Below are 24,836 nucleotides of genomic sequence, written 5' to 3'. Positions count from 1 at the left end.
CCTGAAAACCACCCGATTGAATCCTTGAAACTGATAAGGCCCAAGACGTCGATCGTAGAAAATGAAATTTATAAATGGTCGAGACCGTCTTCTAAGAAAGACAAAACGTGTTGATTGCCGTCACGTCTACCCCGTAAACCGTAGATGAAAGTTAGAAGCTTTCTCGTGTTCATATAATTGTCTCTTCTAGTTTGCACTTCTTTGTCTCGCGGTGGAGCAGCTTGCACGTACACGCCGTATCGGAAGTGCGACTTCTCTGTTTGCGTGCTACGAGTTACGCAACGACTTACACTTGCCTATAAAAAAAAGGACTTGTCTTTATCTTCTGATTTTATCGTCGTGTAATAGTAGTTACCAAATGCAATGCTCTTCTCCTCAAATCCCACATATTCGGACTATACTCTTTATCAATGAAAGGTGGCAGAATATGAAGATCCGTTTGAACCGTTTGCGAGTGGCACATCTTCAGTTGAGGTCTTTCCTCCGATACCCTTATCAATAATTGTATCGAAATCAGTCTAAATAACATTTGCATCGAAATATACTTACATCTGTTCTGCTTTCAGTGCTCGTACATCGTCGTACACTTGGAACAGGTACACGTACTCCAGACGATGCCGGATAATATCAAGAGCTTTGTAAATGCACCTGTCAACGATGAAAACCGAACGATTAACTGCTGCCCTGTTTCGTTTAACGTTCGTCGAAGCTACCTGTCCGGATCATCCCCGAAATTGTTCGCCGCGTCTTTCGATCTGAACACGTAAAATTTTCCTTTCCATTTGGCGACACCGTTGTTCGGATTTCCCGGGATCAACGCTCCATGTGCGAGACTGAACGTCCACGCGCAGAATCCTAGAAACTAAGAAGGAGTGAATTAATTAACCTAGGGGAAATCGGGTAGCACGGGAATCTCGGTGTTCCATGGAAACATTGATTTCACCGTGTCACGTGTAATCTTACCTCCAGATTTATGTTCTCGAAGTCCTTGGTGGTGTCGGGATAATAAAGAGTGCAGTCGCCGCACTTGGCTGTGGAGGGAGGTCACAATCTAATTAGTGCAGAACACGTGACACTGACACATGGCTGCAACTACGTGTTCGTGTTACGGTTTTATTACTTATCAATTCGCCCATCGATTGTTCCAACCTCTCGGCGTCCGTCAGAACAAGTTTATTTGATAACATGTCATTGAGTATGGTCTCGTTGTACACGTTCACGGTCTACGATGGTATATTCGATGTTCAGCTTGCTAATAGATCCGCACGTTATTACATTTAGTAAATTACCGCCGTATTCAGGTTATCCAGTTCCCAAAAGAAGTTGTTGATGCTACTCAGTATGATCACTTCATCCTGGAGACCCATCCATATATCGGCCAGATCGATGAATTGCGGCTAGAGAAGTCCGAAAACGCGATTTCACGGTTATGAAGTGGAAATTCTTGTGTGGCAGAAGTATAAAAAAATATGCTTACGTATACTTGGACTGTAGGGATGGCGGTTCTGTATCTTACGGTATCGTGGAGCTTGAAAAGACGCCCCTGAAGGCGTTCCATGAGACTCTGCAGCTCCGTTTCGCTGCGTTCCACGTCGTTCAACACTTTTCTGAGACGAAAGGTGACGGTAGTTCTAGTGTTAACCTACTGCTACCGAACTTTGAACAAACCTGACGTAAATTTCTTGCTGTCGACACGCCGCCAACATCTGAATAATCCACTCTACATTCTCCGGGGTAAATTGACTAAACGGTAACACCTCCCAGTAAAAATTTGCCTTCTCCACGGCTGCCGTGAATCTGTAAATCTTGGACATAAGACGTTCCAACAAGTCCAAAACGGAGTCGTGGGTTTTCTTCGTAGCTTCTTGCAAAATAGCTGGCACTGAAAAGGTATTAATGCTATTAACAATCGTTTCATAATGAATCGTGCGTTCTAACGACCAGCTCACGATCGTCGATCCCTTCGCCGCCACGTTGGCAATCTCGGTTGAACAACCGTATTCCCGCGACTATGCACGTCAGCTCCATTAGTTGCTCCTCCTTTTCGCGTTTAGACATTTTCACGTACGCATCGAGCTCAGAAGGCTGGAAAACGCTCTGGAGCGCAACCGAAACTTCTCTGAACAGAATATATGATACACCTTTGTAACGTGTAACCTTATCCGTTTAGTGTTTACGACTCTAACATCGAGTTTCATACCGAAGCACCGGCGGCACAATAGGATTCCCGAGACCACTCAGGACTGTAATGACCACTAACATCTTCTGATACAATCTTTCGGATTCCTGTCGATTGGCAATGGTTTTGGTTTCACAAATTTCCTTCACCATCGGACCAGTTTTCTGATGCAGACGCAGCCTATGGCGTTTCACTGTTTCATCTAGAGGAATGCAAAACCGTTACAAGTGTTCTATCGAAATGGAAAACTTATCGTCACCTCTATCGTGATAATGTTTCGTGAAGTACAATTGACTCTTTAGTATCGTTAAACTCGAACTATCTTCATCGCATATTCTTGTCGCTATTGCCTCGACTACCTTCTCATTGTTTTCCTCGTCGGCTACTTTGATTTCATATTCGGGATTCAATTGGAACAAAGTTATCTACAATTGTACGTATAAAGTATTAACATTTGTTTAGGTTAACTGAAAATTAAATTCCTAACACAAGTATTCACCAGAAAGGAAGCAAAGTCACGGGTCGTGTGCACATCGCGTGCCTTGCACTCGGTCACGATCCTTTTCACGATTTCTTTTCGCAGATTTTCCATCGTGAAAGCTCAAACTTAATTACCGACACGGTACTTCTCGATATCAATTTCTTGTTTCACCGACTACGTCTCGTTTCCTCGTGCAGTTTGATCGATATTTAGGAAGGTATCCGAACAATGCGCGTAATTGTGCACAAAACGGCATTCAAGGAACCTTTCCATTACAAAGTTCTCATACAATACACAAAATCATATACAAACAACTTCGTATTCATGACAAAAATGGCGCAACCTAAATATCTTAAAATTTCATTGTTTCCATTACAATATATATCTTTCAATTCAGAGAAATCGTTCAGATCACAAATTCCGTACACTTTTGACATCAATCTACGAGAGATTCGTGTTCACGTAGGTCAAGGCAAAGAAAATCGATAATGTTAAGACGAAAAACCGGTATAAATTGAGAAACACACGAGGGACGTCGCTAATTCACGATTCAAACGTGGCCGGTGTTGGCGCGCTACGCCGTCGGCTATGTTCGGGGGCGCTCGTGTGCTTCGATGGCTCGATACGCATGAGTGGTGGGGGCCATGGTGCTGTCAGAGGTGTCGCGACAGTCTGGACCGGCGGAGCAGTCGTGCAGGGTGTTTCGTACGGGGTGGTGCGCGTCACGGAAGCGGTTAGAGTGGACGGAACGCAAGTACGCGAGAAAGAACGGTTGTCATTATGGTCGCGTGAGGCTGATGTACTGCGTATCGCCGTCCAAGAACGATGCCGAGTGATAAACGGTGCTCGAGTTTGCGATGCACCGTCGGTGGTGTGACGGTGCAGTGCAAATTGGTGCTGGTTCTGGTGCTGATCGCGATCCTGCCTGACGTCTACACCGAGGGTCAAGGTATTGTGACTGCAATTTTCTACCTTTCGCGCGGATGGACAGTTCGGACAAAAGGATCGCGTGGCTACGCCGTGACTTTCTCGCGAATCGATCTTTGTTTGTTTGGACCGTCGATCACGTTCTCGGTTGTTTTGTGGTGGCCCACGTTCTACCGCGAGAAACCTATTACTGTTCCGCCTCGTGCACGGGATGACGAATTCTCATTGATAATAGAAACCTTAAACGATGATTAGTCGTGCGTTGAAAGTATATACTCGTACGGCATCATACGCCGTTTGTCGTACACGGTGCAAGTGTACGTGACTAAACTTATACGGTGCATATCGTGACAGTGGTGTGGTTTTTATTGGCTGTAACCGTCCCCAGGACAATAGAAATCGAAACTCGTCCGGCGATTGTTTCGTTCGTTGTTTGTCAAACGTGGCCGTGAGTTCGTTTATTATTTAAATGAGTGTGATAGGGCATAGGGGATGTAGCGAGCGGGGACGGCATGCATGTCGTTAATCGTGCGCAACAGACTCTTCGATGGCCAAACAATGCCAGTTAATGTCGCGTTAACGCGAACCCCCGTTATCGTCGGACCCTCTTTTTGTTCGTTTACGACCGAAAAGTAGTAAAGCCAACTCTGGTTATCTGCTCGTTCGATATATTAAAATGAATGATCGTCGTTGAACAAAGAAACGTAGAGGAACACAGTGAGCGGAAGAGCCCCGACGAACACATTTATCTCTGCCCGCGCGCTTTCGAACCGGTAGTAGAGGGAGGATGATCGTCCGATGGATCGATGGAGATTCACGAGGAAACCGCCGTACTTGTAAATACTTAATACGTGCAATCCTATTGGAGATTTATGGGAAATTGATTTAAGGGGTCATAGTAATAAGATCATTCGTGTGTGTAATGCATGTAGGGCTTATTTAATTTCGGGTAGTTCAATACCGGTAGGATTTTCGTAGAAAGGCGGGAAATTCAACGGATCTATCTCGCACGATGAGTCAACGAAAACTTCTTTTTCGTTCGACTCGGCACAAAAAGAGCCTGTGTTCTTTGTGTTGTTTTCTTCGGTACAGGAGCTGATGTTTTTCCCAATGTCTAAACCACGTAGAAATAACAAACGTAGGTTTTTTGGACTAACTTTTACTACATATTGATCATAATTAAATACTGAGAATATCGTAACGGTTAAATTTAAGTTTAGGACCAGATATGTATTAGTCTCTCAAGAAAAATATTAGGTAATAGTTTACGATTTGGTCGGTATCTCCGATTTTCTTCAAGCTTTAATATGTTGCAAGGGGCTCTTTAAAAAGGCAAAATATCATTTTAAAAAATGTTGCAAAGTATTAGTTATATTATTAGAATTCGTCTTTTTTTATTAAACTATCTAATCAACTCTGATCAGTATAATGCTTTGAAAATAAACAATTGAACCTCTTTTTTTGAACGTATTTATATATTTTTGTACGGTATTAAATGAGTAAATGAACACTGAAAATTGATTGGTTTTCTCCCGATCACCGAAGTTAAAATGCATTGGGCGCAGATAATATTTGAATGGGTTACCACATGGGAACACCGCGTGTCGCCTTGGCGTTATTTTCTTTTATTTATTATTTAAGCGAAAAAGCATACAGTAAATCCTCAATGAGTGTTCGAGGGCTCCTCAGCACTGAACATAAAATATTTCATAAACATCAGAATTTCAAGCTCTATCACTATGCCAAACCTCATTAAAAAATCAGCGTTACACCTGGAGACCTCTCCTTGCCGAGGAGCCTTCAAACACTCATAAAGGATCTACTGTATACTCGTCGCTTTTCCTTCGACCTCTACGCGTTCGGCTTAGTAATCAAAACCATTCTGCGTTCCGATTTCTGGGCATCACAGAAACGGAGTGGTACAGTTCTAACGTCGAAAACAAAAAAATTACCACAACAACGGCTTAATTATTCACGGAGGCGTGCGATCTCGCGGGCCGCGCGTTCGTTATTTCTCTCGTCCTTCTTGGAACGCTCGACGGGCCGTGAAGGTACTCGTCGAGAGTCCTTGAGAATGTGCCTATAGCCCCGAGAAAAACTCGTCGACTGTTACAGATTTCCCGCGAGACGATTCCGCCGTTCCTCGAGAAACAAACAACGTCGCGCAGGTTGCGTGCGTAATGTTTTTCCGTTTTCCTGTTCGTGTCGATGTGGGAGCGAGCGTGGTGTCGCAATTGCTCCATGGTTTCTGTGCTCACTATCCGTTTTTCAATTCGACGCCATTGGTATCCTTGGGCCTCTTTTGCCGCCCATCGCTACCTCTCTCCTCGGTTACCCACAAGCACCTTGGAATGTACTTCTTCTCCTATGAAATTGGAGTATCGACTCGAACAGTTGGTTACTCTACTAACTCGTATTTGGTTAAGGTCGACGAACGCTTGGTCGTATCAACGGTCAGTCAGATAGGAAGGAAATCCGCAGACAGAAGGGCCCGTCTGGGGACGTCGTCTCCGTATGATTCATTGGGTCGAGCCGTGTTCCAAGTACTTACATTCGAACCGATCGACCGTAATCGATGATTAATCCATCCTCCTCGAAGGCGTCGACGTGGTCGAGTGGTTCTTTGAATTGACGAGGTGTGTACACGTATACGTACACTCCCACCCAACTACTCGATAGTCGTACGAGGATTGCTCGTTTCCGCTCCTCCCAACGTGGAAATATTTTCACTGGTCTGTGCCCCGGTGAATACTCCTCGCATTATATTCGCAAAACACTGTCCTTAACACCTTAACTATCGACGATAAATGCATATTTGCTTCGATCGGTGAATAAACGTGAAAAACTTTTGAAAATTTAGTGATTTAGAAATTGACTAATTTCTTCGTTTTCATATTGTAATAAAAGGTGCAAAAGATCTGAGAAAATGTATTGTCATAACATGTTAATCGTCGTTGTAAGAGTGTATTGACAAGTCATTTTGACTTGCTTGGTAATTCTAGTGTTAATTCAAATACCACAGGAAACGATTTTTGTCCAAGAACGTTTGTCCGGTACTGTATCTATCGCGCAGACGATTAAAGTGCCGCGGAAATCGACGTCGGTGAGTGTACATATAACTGTAAAGCTCTGGAACATGCGTCAGGCCCGTTATACATTTAGAAAACACGGGCGCGCACGTGTTCCCGCGATAGAGTAAATCTCGTAGTAAAAGGCTCGCGAGACCAGAATCCGGTTGCCATGAATCTCGAAGCAATGCGCGACGGCGATTCGATTCTCGTCGTATAGTCGGTTCGAAGGAACCGTTTTCGTTATCGAAATCGTTTTCGGCGATTCCGGTGGTGCTTATTCAAAATGGGTCAGCACGTTCATTGACGAGAAATGACAGAAACGGTTCCACGTTTTTCTACGAACACAAGGTATACGTTTTGTTCACGGTTATGGATGGAATTCGTTGCGGTTTCAGTGACTGGTAACCGGGGTTTTATCGTGAGTTAGGAGATTTTCTCACCGTACGTATTCTCTAGAGTTTCCCTCTATCCTTGAATTATCGAGATCATCGTGAAATAGTGCCCAGGGAGTGTTTGTAGCCGGTGGGTAATAGGTTAATTCGGTTCCGCGAGCAAAAGCGAGTATACACACGGAACACCCCGGAGCACACCGCGATAATCGATGAATCAACGAATACGAAAACCATGAACAAACAGGAAAGCCGATGATGTGTCCCTGATGGCACGCTCATCAATAATTAATTAGGCATCCAGTCGGGTAATAACGAAGTCTACGCGTATCTTCGACGATTCCATAGAAGAAAGAAAAAAAAAAACAAGAACGTAGCCTGCTAGGAACACACGTGTATGTACCCTCACGAATAAATTCTGCTTCCGCTAGGGGAAAAGGTGGCGTAGAAGAAAAGTCTCCTACCATTTAATATATTTATTTCAAGTACTGAAATAAATGTTAAATCGAATGTTAATTTCACATAAATTTCAGTAATTCCCGATACCAAGTGGTAAGAGGCCCTTCCCTATCGTCAATTTTTCTTTTAGCGGAAGCGTAATTTGCAGGTTAGAGTACACCGTTTGTGCAACTTTGAAACTGTTCAGTTACGATTGTCGTACGAAAGCTTAAGCGCGGTGAAATTTTATTCGCAAACCCCCTTTCTTCGTCTGGAACAATAGGACGAAGCTCTTGCAGCACGTAGATTACCAGTATCGTATTAGCGGGGCAAATGTCAGGTGCTTGTTTGTCCGGGGTCGATCGATTGCCCGATGGTTCTCTAATTAATCGACGTAATTACGATCCTCATCGTGGCAATAATCCGTAAGCGCGTTTCTTTGTCTTCTTCGTGGTATCGACGACGAACGTGTTTAGAAGTTGTTCGTTTATCAATCAATTTCTCTTCTGTTGGTGAACGTGTTCGACTAGGGCCGTTCCTGGCGGGTGTGCAGAAGGTTCCCCACTAGTAAGAATAATAATCAAAAGTTTTCCGATGCTTATGAACATTTTAGATCGACAGAATTTAATCGAATTAATTGCATATGTAATCTTTGTAACAGTACTCGTATACTAGAAGGAACTATCTTTTTGGACATCCTAAAATAGCATATGACATTTAGCCATATTTAGTGGATTAAATTCCTGTAGGTAATTAATAGTCGCTATTTATCATCCATAACATCATTATTACAAACATTATGCGTTAGTTTCATACTTATATGTGGAATAATATATTCCTTCTAAATAAAACCATTAATTTTTTAAGGATCTTTATTCCATTTTATGAAAATAAGAAATATTTTCTAATTTTTATTTTCATAAAATGAAACAAAGATCCTTAAAGAATTAATGGTTCTATAAAAAGTGAATATTTTATTATTATTACTAATGTACTATAGTAAACACTGCATATCAAATTCTTAATTGAATAATATTAAATTAATAAGAGCGGCGATACTGTTTTTGCACCTGGGCGGTCAAGAACCCAGGAATGGTCCTGTGTCCTACGATTTCGTATCAATGTCGAGCCGTCATTAATTCGGTGGTCATGAGAATCCATGGAAATCGAATAGTGATCCACGGAGTCGCGGGTTCGTAGCATGATCGACGACTCCTCGTTTCGCTCGACTTTTTGATTAAACGTTCCCCCAGAGCGTCTGTGACGCGGCCAACAATGCGGCTGCGAGAAAGGCAATGAAACCTCGCCCGCACCACTTTACATTCTTCTTCATTGTCTAGCCGTTAAAACGAGCCGCCACGTCGAGATCACCGTCGGGGAAAGAAAAAATTGTCGCGACGAGGGTGCGACACCCCTGTACCCGGAGGTAAAATACCCGTTTCGCTTTAGAGAATACCACCAGACACGCTGGATTCCAACTGTTTTCACATACAGGAAGATTGCCGAATTGCGATCATCGCTTAGGTTGCACCACTACTTGTAACTTGTCATGTACAGTAAATTGTCGATGAGTGTTCGAAGGTTCCTCGGCACTGAATATTAAATTACCACTATCATGCACATATTGTCTATCATACGACGCAAATTGCTTACACATAAAAAATTACAGTAGTGGTCGAATCTAGACGAAGATGCAAATTCGGAAACCTTCCCCGATGTACACTAATCCTATGAAAACAAAAAACAAGCTACTTCTTTAGTTCTCGATGGTGGTCAAGAAACGTTCGATAGTTCATGGAATTTGTTGCGACTATACAAGGTGTACCAAAATTGTTTCAAATCACCCCCTACAAGGACTTACGCCTCTTTCGGGACACCCTGTACAGTTACCTTTCTCGCAGAAACGATTAAAAGTAAAAGTTACCGTGGGTAAGAGCAAGGTGTTCGTAAGGTCGAGGTAAGTTTGCCCCCTGGGTGGGGTTTCAGAAGTTTCGGTGTCACGGAGCGCTTAGCGGCCGGGCTAAGAGACTCTACGACTCGATAGGAAATACATACATACCTTTAGCTTTATATCAGTCGCCGAGTCGTGCCAAGGAATCGGTAGTCCTGCGCAACGATCATGCGTCATTTCTTCGCGACTCTTTTCTCTTGGTCGTGCATTGGAACGCGCCTGGTTTTGATGCTTCCGAATTAATTCCCGTCGCGATCTTAGAGCCAAGGTATCGCTTCGGTAATGGACGTAGGTGTACGGGGACAAAAACGACGGAGACCGGTATGGATGTTTCGCGGGACGATCGTAGGAAATCTCAATTACGTGGCGCGAGGGGGAGGGAATTTAAAGCAGCGGCACGGGCGTGTTGGAAAGCGTGGAGAGCCGTTAAGGCTGGGCTTAGCCGACGGGTCAAGAGCGTTAAGCTCAATGAGAACGACGAACGGGCTCGTGCCACGTGTGGGCAGAATTTTATAAACGATATACGTACGTACGTGCCCGGTTGCTCGTGGGCGAGACTGGTACCAGCCGACGCATCGTTCGCGACATCCGCAGATTATTGCGATTTCAGTCGCCTCACGAAGAGGCCGACCGTCTTTCTCGATAATTTCGCCAGATTTTTCCACCTCGTTCCCCCCTTCCTCCTCCCGGTTCCTCCGACAGAAACCAGTTTTTTCGCATATTTTTCCGGCGAGAAACTGCACGCGACAGACTTTGGCCGATTCCGCTCGAAATTATCTTCTCGCGATGACTTTCGTTCGCTACGTGTATCTCAGTGATGAGATAAAGAATTTCGAATAACGGATAACAGATAAAAAAAAACAGGCACGAAAAAACGTGGAAATGTCATTATAAAAGTTTCCAGAGTAATTTATAAAGACGGGAACATTTGTAGAAATTTATTTTCTCTCTTAAGCATCTGATTGGGTTCAGAATAAAATGGCAAACTCGTTGGATCCAATGAAAGTTTTGTTTTTTATTTTATTTCATATTCATAAAATCTACAGTCTACTTGTAATAAAATAATACTTTTTCTTGAACGAGTCGACATTTGGCAAACAATTATATTTAATCTAATTAAATGTTTCGAGCTGACGATCTATTATTCGAATAAAATTGTGCCCAATTCCGGCGTGTCTTTCCACCGATCGAATTCGCGAGTAATAAAAACGGCCGATCGACGACCTTCGGGCGCTCCGCCAATGGGCAGTCCTACATTCTTTCGTAGGTGTGCATCGTCAATGCCGGAATTCATTTCGAAACAGCTCCGACCTTGATCGAAACCCGATCTCTGAAACGATGCTAGAGTCCGTTCGACCCTTTAATCCAATTCCATGGAAACGCATTTTCCTCGCGTGTAGCGACTACAGGACGATCCTAAAGCTTTTTTGTAAGCTGGACTTACCACGAGGTTCCGAGCTAAAATAAAAATGCAGCCATGGCATATGGGCGCCACGATCCCCTGGCTCTGAATTACTATCAGTTTACTCTTTCTTCACCCTTCTTCGTTCCTCCTCTGTTTTCTTTCCCTTTAGTTCGACGACGGGCTGCTGGTAGGCTTACAGCGGCGCCCAAACCTTTCAGACTGTGTAACCCCCGTCTCAGGGCTTTGAAATTTAAACCGTGTTACTTAACACTTTGATGTCGGATGACTGCGTCTTTGGAAAAATGACGTAAAGCACATTTTTCTTAAATAAGAACTAAAATAGTAAAAAATGGGGGGAAATCGCTGTTGTCCGAAAAATAAGAGTTAAGTAATAGTCTCGAAATATGTTTACAACTCCTGTAGCATACGATACACTGTGTAATATTACAGTTCGAATATTTCTTTAATATTTTCTCGACCCAGATGAAAAAGAAAGTAACACATGTTATGTTATAATACTTACCGAATTCGTCTTGAAATCCTCTAATAGATAGGCGTAAAAAAATTATAGGTGTATTTGCAAACAATTGAAAGTGATCATGAAAAATCATGAAACAAAAAGAGTTGACAAAAAATTGCTATAATCACGTTAAAGCTCTCTTGAATCTATGATATACCTGACAAAAACATTTTCGATCGAACTGCTAATAACAGAGTAATCTCTACTGATCACGATTCGTGGTTCACCCTGTATAAGACGATCTAGCATAATATACCATAAAATAAAATCTGTCGTAAATTGAGAGCCAACAAAAATTCCGTCAGAAGCATCATTATAATTTCAGTAATGGTAAAATAGTAATCCGTCATTTTACGGGTTTGATAGTTCTAGTATTAATCGCGCACTCTCGAGGACGGAATTGCGCCGCCGTCGGTGCTTTCGGTTACGCAATTATCTCTCTTATATCGCGCCGCTTTTCCACTTTCCTCGTCCCATCCTTCCGTCTCAGACTCCTCACAAATTATGCGCGCGAGAAAGAAAAAAAAACAAGAAATCCTCCCTCTTTCCGGCTGCAGTTAAAACATCTCCGGCACCCTGCTACTTCCCCCTAATCTTTCAACGATCTCTCTCCCTCGGTCTCCGAGTCGCCAGGTTGAATTACAGACGAGGTATAAAAGTAGACATTTCATCTTATGGGAGTTGGTGGCCCACCTAAACTGTAGTACCGACACCTTAAAAAGCCTATGATTTTAGCGACCTCCACGTTTTGAGAACGGTGAATCTGCGGTGGGTAGTGACACTAAAATGGAAATGGGGTACGTACCCCCAAAAAAAGTGGGCCGCAAAAATACATTGGATGAAATGTCTATTATACCTCGCCTGTGGTTCGAATATACATATACCTTTGTAGAAGGTAATTTCTAGTGGCCACTGGGGCCCCACCCCGTACGCTGTCCCCCCCCCCCAGATCACAAGGGAGTCGAATCGGAGAAAGTGAGAGTCCGTTGACGTATTTCAACTTGCATCCAGCCGGCGATCAACGAATCCCCTTCGCGAGAATCGGGGGCCGTTCATTGTACTTCCGACTCTCATTGAAGCCGGGTGCTATTTCCGTCGAAGCTTTCCAAACACGACGACGTCCCATTCGAACGAATTACGCGACGCGTGCCAGACGTCGACCATATGCCTGACGGTAAATCGAGAGCGCCACCGCTGCTATTCGCTAGCGAACTCAACCACGAGGTTTCTCGTGGAAATCTATACTGCAACCACTTCGTGTTCTCGTCGAAATCTCGGGCACTAGGGGGTGGATAATTACGTGGGGTAGACAATGGTGTTACCAACGGTGACTCGACCCGAGTTTCGTCGGGGGTTTCAGGGGTCGACCGCTTAATCGGTCCTCGGTTTCAGCCGATGTCACCGCGTAACGTTACACACATATGTTCCTGCTGTCGGCACACTCATGTGTGTACGTGTGTTTAGATCTTTCGACAGCCTGTTATTTCACGCTTGTTGTTACTTGTTGCTCGCCAGACGCACGCGGTCCGAACCAGACGGTGTCGAAGCGACGTCTAAATTTCTAATCATTAGAGGGTCTCTTGGCCAAACGAAGGTCGAGGAGCCATCGACCGTTTTCTTCTCGAGGCGTCCGATATTCCAGCGTGTTCGGATCGGTCCACAGAAGGCACGGAGAGAGAACACGGCCAATCTTGGCCAATTATGCAAATCGCCGTGTTACCGTTGAATTGCATCCGTCGAGCGCGACATTACGGGTCGAGCTTTCCATCGGGAGCGCGAAAATTACGGGTGGCGTCGCTCGCTACTCGTCCGATTTTTCCACCCCCTCGGTGGTTCTCTCCCACGCTCGGGAGGAAGGGGATCGAGTCGCGAAAGCCGCTTTAGTTCTCTCTCGAATGGCTTAACAATTCTTTTTTTTTTTTTTTTTTTTTTTTGCGTTTCGCCCGTCGATCATTGGTTTTTCATCGTGACTCTGCGCGATCAGGGTTTTCCATCGAAGCTGCGTCGAGAACACCGAAGAGCGTGGATTCGAGCCACGATTCTAGGGCGTTGAGGGGGATCTTTGTATTTTTACGGGGTCCTCCCGTATCAATCGTTCGAACTTTACGAGCCAAACATCGTCCTCGAGATTCCCGTTGAGCCATTTCACTCGCGCGACGACGGCAGGGGGGTCTATTCCGGGTTTTATCGTGCGCTCGTAAAGCCGAGCCATTGACCAGTGCACTTGTTTTCCGGAAAAAAAAGGCTGCATCCAGCACGTAGGAAACTCCCCTGGAACGCGTGCTCGATTTCCATTCGAGCTCGACGATTTCGATAACACGTTCGTTGAGCTTTTTTCATCGATCGTTCAGCAGTTTCCGTGGAACGGAAAACGAACACCAGAACCAACCGTCTTATCGTCCCGGTTCCGTGCGGACGTCCGATGTCCTCCCAGGCGTTCCCAGAACGATTCGGGATTACGTATTCCGGGGCCGTTCTCGACCACAGTTCTTTTCGTCACGCGTGACTAAAGGGTACAATAAAGCGTCGTCTTTGCGTGAATCATCGCGCGTAGAGACACAGAGGTCACGTTCTTTCTTCCGAGAATTTTCCATTTTACGACCCGTGAGTAGGTAACGTGCATCATCTTCGCTCGAACGGAACGTGGCAAGAGGCGCCGTTTACGAGACGTTCGTTCGAAGGGGAAAACGGTCACGCCCAACAGTCAACGAATAATTTTTCGAGCTCCAAAGAAACCCGTTTCCACGGGAGTCACGCACACACACACACGGCCAGATCGGTTAATTAAATCAACGCCGCCGCGATAATAACGCTCGATGCCTCTGTTCCCGAGATCTTTGACCCCACAGGTGACAACGCAATTTCCTGTTGGGCAGGTTTCGATACACTGGTCGAGATAAGGCGGTCTGAAGCCAACAAAATCCTCGACGGTTGTATACACGCCCCACGTTCGACCGGTTGCATCTGTGCAACGATCTATCGGGATGTGTGTTCTTTTTTGTTTTGTATTCCCCGGCGCCAGGGTACCTCGATCTATCTCTCCGTGCTCATGAATCTTCTGTCCGGTCGATTGTTCTCGGAAGAGGGCCACGATGCTGCCCAGTCTAGCTGTAAAGGCTCCCATTGACGGATTCGATTTGTCGTACGACATGCAATGCTTCATAGGTTGGAACTGTCGTTCAGACGGTCGAAGCGATCTAACAAGGGTTGCTTCAGCAATGGCCCCGCCGATTTCAACGAAACTGCACAGGATCGTTAGGTATACACGTATGAAAGACATTTGTAAAATATTAGCCGCCAACGGGCATAGATTTTTGAGACATTCGAAGTCAAAGTTTGGAAAAATCGTCTAGTCGTTGGTTGAGAACCTCTGACCAGGAGGCTGGCGTCTCGTCGTGAGATCCGAATCTATTCCGGGCTTGACAATGGGTCACAGTTTTAACGCGACCGCCGGTCTGTGAACTGTATCGTGGAGGGAGCGTTGAGCTGTGTCTATACTATATAGCAAAACAGTGTTATACAACAAATTGTTGTACAGTGGACCATGGACGTAGTACGGACGAAAAAAGTAGGTTTTGGACTCGCGTGGCAATATATTTAGTGGCAATATATTTAGAGTCCACTATATAACCTTGCTACACAAAATGTTTACAAATGTTTTAGTATAACATTTCACCTGTCATTATTAACAATGGCTGTATACTAGAAGGATAACCTATAACTTGTTATATAACACGACAAATGTTATGTAACATCACGTTATATAACATTTTTCTTTCCTTTTTTCCTAACAAGTTTTGCACCTTTACTATATAATTTAATTTAATTTAATTTAATTTAACTTTGCTATATAACATATTATGCTCTATAGTGTAGACGCAGCTTGAGACACCGAAACTCAGCCGCTCCCAACTCTCTCGGATATGTATTTCTTCCGCGTTGCAATAGCGCCTGGCCGTTGCCACCGCGATTATTCCGTTCGAGATCGCGATTCAATGTGGTCGACGTTGTTTCTCGACCGTTTCAAAAACGACGAATCGAATCTGGTCGTACGATTGTTAAAGAATCGTGTCGCACGAAAATCGTAGTGGGGACCAAGATTGCTCTAGACTTTTCAAAATCGCGCGATCATCGATATCGGTCTTCGAAAGAATTCTCGACGGCTGTGCACGCCCGTTAACGACTCGCTCCAGTTTCACTCGGTTCTCGATAAGCGAACCCCGCGAGCACCGATCACCCTCGTAAGAATAGTAAGTAGACCATCGAACGAAAATGGAGGTCGATGCATCGCGAGTTGCCTGCACGCGTTTCCACGGTTCCATATTCTCGATCGACGATACTGGTTCGTGTTCTGTTCGAGTCGAACGATCGTGTTCCTTGGGGGGGGATGCTTTCCTAAAAATGGATTCGAGGGGTGACGACGCTGAAACCAGAGCATCGTTCACTGCAGAATCTCGAAGAACATGATTAGGCTCGGATGTATCCAAAAATAAATGGAATTGTAGGGAATAAAACTGAACAAATTAAAGACAGAGAGTACCGACAAAATACGTGTCCGTGACACTAGGGTTGTATCGATACCTACTGGTACCATTTTTAGAAGCTCACACCTAACTATATGTACCTATATAATCTTAATATTGAAAATATATAAATACACATTGCTTAATTATTAATATAAACAACATTCTTTCCAAAAGTACTCGGTATCGAAACAAAAGTATCGAGTAATGTACTCGTATATACTTGTATCGATTCATTTCTATGTGGCACGAGTGGTCGCTCGGCAGCTGTACAACTACAAATTGGATCATTTTTCTGGCACGCGTTAGAAGTCATTCTCGTCGACCTGGCCCCTCAAGATCATCCGAAGGGGTCGATCTAAACGTCGAAGAATGTAATTCGTACACGTTGCTCGCTAAATGTAGCCGTGGAACGGAAACGTACAGCCCAAAACGTTCCGTTTGTTTAAACCACCAACCGCGAATCGTGGCGAAATAACGATCCCGCGTGTTTCTCTCTCTCTCTCTCTCTCTCTCTCTCTCTCTCTCTCTCTCTCTCTCTCTTTCCCCGTTAAATAACAATTCCGTCCGAGTTTAAACTCTAGAGTATCGTCGACGGTCATTTTCAACCACGAAGGTGAACCTGTATTCATCCTGTGACGCATTCACGGGTCTCGTCCGAGTCTACCTAGAAATATCGAGCGATTTACATGACAATTTCCCAGCTCTGAATCGCGAACGCTATAAATTATTCGACTTCGAGAAAAAGTAACCGACCGAAGAGTGGATCGTTATTACCTACTCCGAGAACGCCAGTATAATTGTAACGTATCTTTCAATTGTCCCGACTTTTGCCCGACAACGAAAAAGAATCGCCCTGGCCCCTTTGTCTCTCGATTCAACCAAGTTCCAGGATTACTATACAGGGTGTCTCAAAATAGCTTCGACTCCTGAAAATAAGGGGTTCCTGGGAAGATTTGAAACAACTTTTTCCTTAGTGAAAATGTTGTCCGAGGCTTTGTTAATGAAATATTAACGAAAAACCCCGATCCATTAGAGGACGAGTCTGCCGGCCGAGCACCGCGGTAGCTACGCGTTGCGATTGGTAGACAACGCTACCGCGGAAACTCGCGCTCTGATTGGTCGGGGTTTTTCGTTAATATCTCGTTAACAAAGCCTCGGACAACATTTTCGCTAAGGAAAAAGTTGTTTCAAATCACCTCAGGAATCCTTCATTTCCGGGAGTCGAAGCTATTTTCGGACACCCTGTATACTCTGCGAAACACAGCGTTCACGGTTGAAACGTTGAAATTCCTCGCCATTGTCCGGACAAGCAGCTCGAACGCCGCCCGTTACCGTTTATTGCGCCACAAATCAGACCCCGATGGGTTGCAATAATTGCGCCGCGCCTGTCCGTTCCAATTTCACGAACTTTTCGTATTTTCCGTAACAGCTTCGTGTTCGATTCAGTTCATATTTTCTCTCTCTGAATTCCTCTGGTTGGCTCTCCACCGCGGAGGAATATTGAGGAAAGCCGCAATAAACAGTGGATAGTTCTTGGGACTTCGAAGCCCGGGTTCGTTTCGCGGATTCGCGTTATCTCGGCCGTCTGCCCGGTTTTTTCTCGTTATCACGGAAGCCCCTAACGTCGGCCTTCCCGTTTTTCCGGTATTTCCATTCTCCGCTATCTATCCCGAACACACGCTGGAAACCGGCTGAAATAATAGGAAAAGGTCGTGACCGTTTCGTGAAGCACGGAAACGGAAGCACACGAAAAGGAGGGGGGACTGGGGGGTTTTCCTCCGAATATAGATCTGAATTCATTCCGTTCCAGTGGACGCGCCCCGTGCTCGTTCCTCGTCCGATCCGTTGGAAACATCCGTCCAATCGAGAAACAATCATGTTCGAAACCAGTCGGCGAAAGCTCGAATGGAGGAATCGCCTCTCGTTAATCCCAGTTTCTCAATTAAACTCGATTTGTTTCCGCAGCCCGGGAACGAAAGTTGCCCCGCCGTTTTCGAGGGTAGTTTGACCTGGCTGTAGTTTCCACACAGAACGTATATACAGTCTGTTCCAAAAAGTCGGGACAATCCGGAGCATGCGTATTCCTCGTGCAAATACAAATCGAAAAGTTCTTTATCGTTTTTTTAATTTGAAGCTTCGTTTCCGAGATATCAGCAGTTAAACGAACTCCAATCAGCTGAGCGCTTCTGGACTGCTGCGCGTACGTGTGGCCCACCGCTCAGCTGATTGGAGTTCGTTTAACTGCTTATATTTCGGAAACGAAGCTTCAGATTACAAACCGGTAAAGGACTTCTCGATTTGTATTTTACCGAGGAATATGCCTGTTGCAGATTGTCCCATCTTTTTGGTACACCCTGTATATAACTGACCGACAAACTGAGGCGATTCGCTGGAAAGTAACAACGCCGCGGTAAACCCAATTGGGGAAAACTGGCGAAACTCACCAGTTGGTGAGAACACCCCATCGAACTTTTTTTTCCAAATTATCGTGAACTGTTTTCTTCTTAATCCCCTGGATCGTTCGCCCGTTCGAAATTGGTGGAACTTTTGTCTGGTTCCCTTCTCTGAAAACCAGTCACGGACGAATAAACTCTCGCGCAGCATTTCTTTTTTTCAAAAACTTACTAGCGCGCGCGCGCGTCCGATTTAGCGGGCGCCTCGTTTAGTGCTTCCGAGACACCGACGGGCGTGTGTGATGACTCACGTGGCCCCAGGTTCGTTGGCTTCGGCCGACGTTTTATCGACTTTCCATCGTCGACTGGGATGTGTGTGCACGCAGCCGGCTCGGAGTTTGTTGTTCCCCATTAATACGGGGGCGGCGGCACGCTTTGGAACGAACAGGAGGGTCCCCCGTGAGCCTCTGCGTGTGTGTTCCACGCTGGCGTTGGGCCCCGACGACGTCACGTCGTCGATTCTAACGGGGACACGTTCCCTATAAAACGAGAGTGTAAACGTTTACGAGCGAAGTCGACCGCGATTCGCCGATGGGCTGCGAAAACAACGGGAACAGGAAGGATGTGAAGGTAAACGGGCGCGCGGAATACAGTAAATCGTCGATGAGTGTTCGACGGGTCATCGACACTGACAAATGGAATTACATAAACTGTACCACTTCGATTTTATCGATATTTTGTAAGACAGAACATATATTTCTAATGATATGTGTGTACTTGATAGTTGCGAAGGTATGATTAATTAATATACATACCTAGTTATATAAGGGCGATTATGCTAGGTGTATCTACGAAAGTATCGATACTTGTTTGATACTTCTCCGAAACTACCCATACTTAATTATCGGTACTTCCAAGTTCTTGGAATCAATTCTCGATACTGATACCTCTTGAAGTTATACCAATTTAATACACCTGTAACAGTACCTCTTAGGAATCGATCCCGCGATGACGAGGAAACCGATAGTTCCCTTTTTATTCTCGTATCAGCAAAAGCTGACTTCCGGTCGCGACGGAGTCCCGTAAGATCGCGGGGGCGAGCAATACGTTCGAACATAGAATATGAGTCAGAGGGGGGTTAGAAACCGCCGGGTCGTGTCCAGTGACCGGTGTAACCGGCATCGTAGATCCCTTTATCGGAGACAGGGTAACGACGTCGTAAGTCGAAGGGCTTCGTGTTCCTTGGTCGACCAGTGTCGGCCCCGGCTTACGTGTCTCCCTGTCCGTCTTACCTCGTCTCGCGACGGTTTCCTTGCTTTTGACCTCTGGCTCCCACTAAAATCTCCAACTTTGCTCGTCCGCACGGCGAAATACACTTTTTCCGCGCGATTTCCCAGCGCTGTCGATCTCGATATAAACAGTGGACAGAGAATTCGTGTAATCCAAGTTATTCGATTTTATACATTTGTAGCGAACACGATTTTCTAGAATTCACTATACATGAGAGTTTGATTCATTTTGAAAAAGTTTTTTATTTTCTTTGGAACCTGGTGGAATAGTAAATAAAGTAAACGGATCTTGGTTTAACCCCGGTTTCTGTAAATATATCCCTACAATATGTATTTGCATAAACATCCGCAGTCTATTAATCAACAATGTGTACCGATATAGCGATTGACTTGACTTTTTCGGCTCTATCAGTATAAATTAACATTGAATCTCTAGTTAAATTATAAACTGTTTTATTTCGTAAAACTCAAAAACTGTTACTTTCTACCCCAGTCTCCCCTACCGATTTTGCGTGAATCAGCTTCGTCCGTCTGTTGATTCTCCGCCGAACTTTCCATCGCGGGGTTCCAAGATTTCGCTGGCCCGGAAATCCGGCCATCGAGAATCGTCCACAAGGTTATAAGCTGTACATCCCCTCCCTCCAATTGTCATTCAAATGTCGCGTATTTTTGCCGCGCGACGCGTTCCCGCGGCGGTAATTAACGCGGGTGCGTCGTCATTAAGGGACGGTACGGGAAATGCCGCGGTTTAATTAAACTCGTCGCGGAATAAACGGGTTCCTGTGGTGTTCTCGCGGCTCGTGCCGCGTCGTTTCTCTATCTGCTCTCGTGTCCCGTCGATTAACATACAAATAACGTGGGGGCACACGCGTTAATTACCGCGGAACGGATGCGCTGCCGCCTCGACGTGTCCGTCTTTCATCTGTTCAGTAATTTCGGGCACACCTTGGACCATTGCTATTCAAGGAATTCTTGATCGCCATCAATACATCCCCTCCGAGTTTCTGTTTTTTGGTTGCCGTGTCGATGATGTGTTCATGATTTTTGGTATACCGTTGATACATCTAATAGTTTTAGTGTTACCACCTTTATCTTGAAGGACTTTTAGTTGGGTTTTTAATTTTCTGATGTTCTCCTGTTGCATGGGGGGTTTTGTTAGAAATTTTATATGGCCCATTGTATCGGTACTTGTTTTTTAAAAATAGAATTTAGATAGTTAATGAAAATCAAATAGAACGAAATATTAGTAGTTGACCTTATTTTATTGGCGCCCCGTTGCGCACTGGGGTAGTGGAAGGAAGGTATTCTCCATTGGTTCATTAACCGAACGTAAAAGGACACCGGGGATATCCTCGAGAGAATTGACGCATAAGTCAGACGAAACCCTCCACCCTGGATCGATACTCGTTGATATACGTATACCGTCTCGCGGAAAAGTTTCGAGAGCCTTATCGACGTTGTTTCGTCCCGCGACTCTCGTGAGAAACTGACAAACCACTTTTCCCGAACGTAAAATCGGTTGGTTCGAGGCTTTTGCTTTTTAGCGCGGACGTTCGATCTCCTCGAGCACGGCGATATCTCGACCCGATCCCTTAGAACGTTCCGTACCCATACGTTCCCATTCGATGGTCCCGTTTCCGCACGGCACGATCGGTGATAGCGATAATGGCTCGCAATAACGATCATTAGGGGGACACGACGCGGATGCCCGTTTGGCACTCAGAGGCGAACGGGATCGCGCGGGAACGTTGCTTGCGATTTTCCAATTGGATCGTCACGTACACTGTAACCCATTTACACAGTAGGGATACTCGATTCCGATTCCGTAAATAAACAAGAAATCTATGAGAAGAAAGCCAGGAATTAATTTGTACACCTAATACAAAGCAGTGGCGTGTTACCCAAAAAAATCGAATCGGAATCGAACATCCCTGTTCCAGAGACCCAACTAGACTCACCAGGCCAGGCTGTTAGCAGTTTAGCTAACGGCTCTTAATACGCCCGCATCCAGTAACATCAATCCACGTGGTAAATTGATCGTGACCGATGATTAGTGATGCAACCGGCCCCCTATCCTGGTCCAATATCGTCCACCCAAAAAAAGACGAATACACTATAGTTTTCGGTGGTGTCGATCGAAACCTAGGCTCGTTCTCCCTTTCAATCTTCCCTTGGCGTCTTACGGACGGTTTCTCAAAGTAGGAAAACGAGGGGTTCGCGGATAGAGGTTGCCGAGTAACGGGCGCGATGACTCGCCGGAAAACGCGGGGATGGTTTTCTAGGCACGGTCAGCTTTTAGGGGTGGCCCTCCGAAGATCGATACCAGTGCACGTTTCTCCTGGGGTGCTGTTTACGGATCCCCCCCGAAAAATTGCCGGAGACGAGGCGCCGGGTTAGGGTACCCGATTCCTGTGCAACCTACGTGCTTCCACGAATTGTATACAGGGTGTAACAAAAATATCAAACACGTGAGGTGATTTGAAACAAGTTTTTCCTCAACAAAAATGTTATCCGAGGCTTTGTTAACGAGATATCAACGAAAAACCACGACCAATCAGAGCGCGAGTCCGAACCGGCCGAGCTCCCTACCAATCGCAGCGCGTAGCCAACGTTACCACGGGAGCTCGGCCGGTTCGGACTCGCGCTCTGATTGGTCAGGGTTTTTCGTTAATATCTCGTTAACAAAGCCTCGGATAACATTTTCGTTGAGGAAAAACTTGTTTCAAATCACCTCGCGTGTCTCCCATTTCCGGGATCTCCAACATTTTTGGTACACCCTGTATAGCTCGGGTCCGTGCATCGATGTAGAAAAGCTGGGGTGGGGACCCTGCGAACGAAAAGGAAGAGGGAGGGAAACTGAGAGACGGAGAGGGATTATCCAGTTGGGAGGAAGCGTAGGTGTGCGTTTGTCCGTGTTTACTTGCGTGCGTTTGCGTTCGCACACCAAGCGCGTTTTATATTGGGCGTGTGTCATCGCCCCGCTCTCTCCGCTCGCTACTACGCGTCCTGAACGCATAAGGGCCCTTTCAAGAATCCTGGAACTCTCCTTCAGTCGCGTGTTTCCCCCTTCATTTTCGTTAATTAGCCCTGTTCACCGTCCCCGCCGCCGTACATTTCGTATTTTCGCGGACCAAGAGAAACCGTCCCACGGTCCGCTTGGTTCTCGAATAATTTTGCTCGTTCCAGCGACGTGGCGAGGTTTATTGAACGGGTTTCGAACGAAAATTTACTCTGTGTTTTTCTCTTGTGTTATTGAACTGGCGTGTCCACACGAACCGTTTGATCCCAATGTTTTTTTAGGATCGTGGCCCACTTCAATGTCTCAATAATCTCGATGCGCCCTCTAGCATATGAAATATACTAAGCACCAAATAAGACTATAACTGTGAAGTGACGAATTTCAGTCTTGTTTGTGCATATTTCCCTCGACGTTGTTTAAAAACACCCGGTGGTCGTAGAGCGGCAGGTCAGCGCGGCGAAAAAAAAAATGCAAAATTAAATGTCAGGTTACCTCATGCTCTCGATATTTCGTTATAAAATTGTGCCACCGGAGGTCAATCGCGCCGTGTCCAATTTTCCTCGATGAACCGCCCTCTTCTCTGTCTAAATCACGTTGAATTTTTGACGTTCTTTGTGAGCACATCGGTGACTTCACTCGATGTTCATAAGGTAACAAGAGGGAGAACAGAATAACGCTGAAAACGTAGGTTTTGATTTTTTGTAATTTTTTCAATTTTTTAACCGACGCGGTAGTCAAAAAACCGTGCGGTCTGAACAGAATGGAACTTTGGTAGCATAGACCTGGAGGATTGTGAGGATCGGTAATAATTAAACGCGTAAAACCATGGAGCAGCCGCCGTTGCGTTCTCGTCTCGTTATCGAAAATCCATTACTCGGTGCGGAGGCATCGTGTTTCTCGTCGTTCGGCCTCTCCGCTCTCATTCCGCTAATGGTCGGCGGAGCAGCATCCTCGAAACTTTGCTACCACCTACCCCCTCGAGCGACGTCGTATGTCCATCTCTTAGGCGGCTTAACGACGTCTAATCACCGCCTCTATTAATCACCCTGTTCGTTATCGTCGTCAACACCTGCGCCTCCCCAGGCGATACCAACCCCAGATAGCACATGACGCCTTGAAGAAGCCGATTTGACGGCTATTTTAGGTCTAAGGCGTCTTTAAACCGTCTTCAAGGCGTCATGTGTTATTTGAGACCCGATCATCGTTTCGCAATCGGAGCAAATATTGCACCTACTGAGCGGGTTTTTTCGAAATTTCGAGGAAAAAGATCCCCAGTTGGTCCGGAAGTAATTGCTCGTCTTCGGCCGCCGCGCAAACGGACGCGCGCGGCAATAAGCGACGATACGTTATCCGTGGCCGAGCAGATAACGTGAAGCGACCGACGATAATGCCGACCCACGTTTTTCCTGGGCACGCGATTCGAACGTTTCGGGCTTGTGAATACCGCGTATACTTTTTCCCACATTCGTCTCGACGAACTCTACAGTAAATCCTCGATGAGTGTTCGGGAGGCTCCTCGGTATTTACAAGGCGAGGTCTCCAGGTGTAACGCTGATTTTTGTAACGAGGTTTAGAACATCGATAGAACTTAAAATTCTAAAGCCAATGATGTTTGTTTCAGCCGCGTACGGTCATTAGTTTATGAAATATTTAATGTTCAGTGTCGAGGAGTCTCGGAACACTCGCGCTCTGATTGGTCGGAGCTTTTCGTTAATATCTCGTTAACGAAGCCTCGGAGAAGTTTTTCACATACACCCATTTTGGGACACCCTTAGATAATGAATTTGACCATCTCTGTCGTCCATAAATACGACTAAACCTGAAATGGATATTTAGTATCCTTCATCCTTCGGAATATCCATCGTAATAATTAAGGGAACGCAAGAAATGATAACGATTAATAATGAATTATCCTTCGTTATTTGTAGTTATCCGCTGATATAATGGTTCGCAGAAAAATCGGGAACAGATCCAGAAATATATATTATTCACCTGGAGAACGTGTCACGATTGAATACCCTCTCCAAGTGGGACGGGAATCGCGAACTCGAGACGGTCTCTCTTATTATTTCATTCGTCTCATTAAGAAATCTCGTTTCCGTTGACGCGCACACGACCGCTGGAGATAGAAAGCAAGAATTAACGGGAACCAGAAACCGGCCCACGGATATAAGGGAGAAACGGGCAGCAAAAACATGAGAAAGAGCAAGACCCATGAGAGAGAAACAGAGGGTAGACTCTGGCGCGG

At 45.4% G+C, this 24,836-nt stretch overlaps 2 protein-coding genes across 2 annotated transcripts in view; one reads left to right on the top strand and one right to left on the bottom strand.

The window, feature by feature from the left end:
* Positions 1-5: 5 nt before the first annotated feature.
* Positions 6-2,771, bottom strand: LOC107193075 (UPF0704 protein C6orf165 homolog). Its single transcript, XM_015582455.1, has 13 exons — positions 2,679-2,771; positions 2,439-2,604; positions 2,201-2,381; positions 1,950-2,119; positions 1,669-1,882; positions 1,478-1,607; positions 1,290-1,397; positions 1,121-1,223; positions 964-1,031; positions 714-862; positions 550-648; positions 356-491; positions 6-296 (listed from the first exon to the last, which is right to left on the bottom strand). The coding sequence occupies exons 1-13, from the start codon at positions 2,769-2,771 to the stop codon at positions 69-71; spliced, it is 1,845 nt and encodes a 614-aa protein (XP_015437941.1). The 3' UTR covers positions 6-68.
* A 677-nt stretch (positions 2,772-3,448) lies between these two features.
* Positions 3,449-24,836, top strand: part of LOC107193085 — a 52,794-nt gene continuing 31,406 nt past the window's right edge. Inside the window, exon 1 of the mRNA XM_015582466.1 lies at positions 3,449-3,609. Coding sequence (XP_015437952.1) covers positions 3,486-3,609 — 124 coding nt within the window. The 5' untranslated portion in view covers positions 3,449-3,485. The remainder of the gene's footprint in view (positions 3,610-24,836) is intronic.

Source organism: Dufourea novaeangliae, unplaced genomic scaffold, assembly GCF_001272555.1.
Source record: "Dufourea novaeangliae isolate 0120121106 unplaced genomic scaffold, ASM127255v1 scaffold493, whole genome shotgun sequence".
NCBI classification, from domain to species: Eukaryota; Metazoa; Arthropoda; class Insecta; order Hymenoptera; family Halictidae; genus Dufourea; species Dufourea novaeangliae.
The sequence above is the reverse complement of the archived record's forward strand: the minus strand, read 5'-3'. Positions and strand labels throughout refer to the sequence as shown.

Bases quoted from the DNA above. Each gene is read 5' to 3' on its own strand.
- LOC107193075 (XM_015582455.1), bottom strand. From the start codon at position 2,771: ATGGAAAATCTGCGAAAAGAAATCGTGAAAAGGATCGTGACCGAGTGC. The intron at 1,398-1,477 runs GTAAGCATATTT...GGACTTCTCTAG, and splicing joins TCCCTACAGTCCAAGTATAC to CCGCAATTCATCGATCTGGC. The intron at 649-713 runs GTAGCTTCGACG...CATCGTTGACAG, and splicing joins TTCGGGGATGATCCGGACAG to GTGCATTTACAAAGCTCTTG.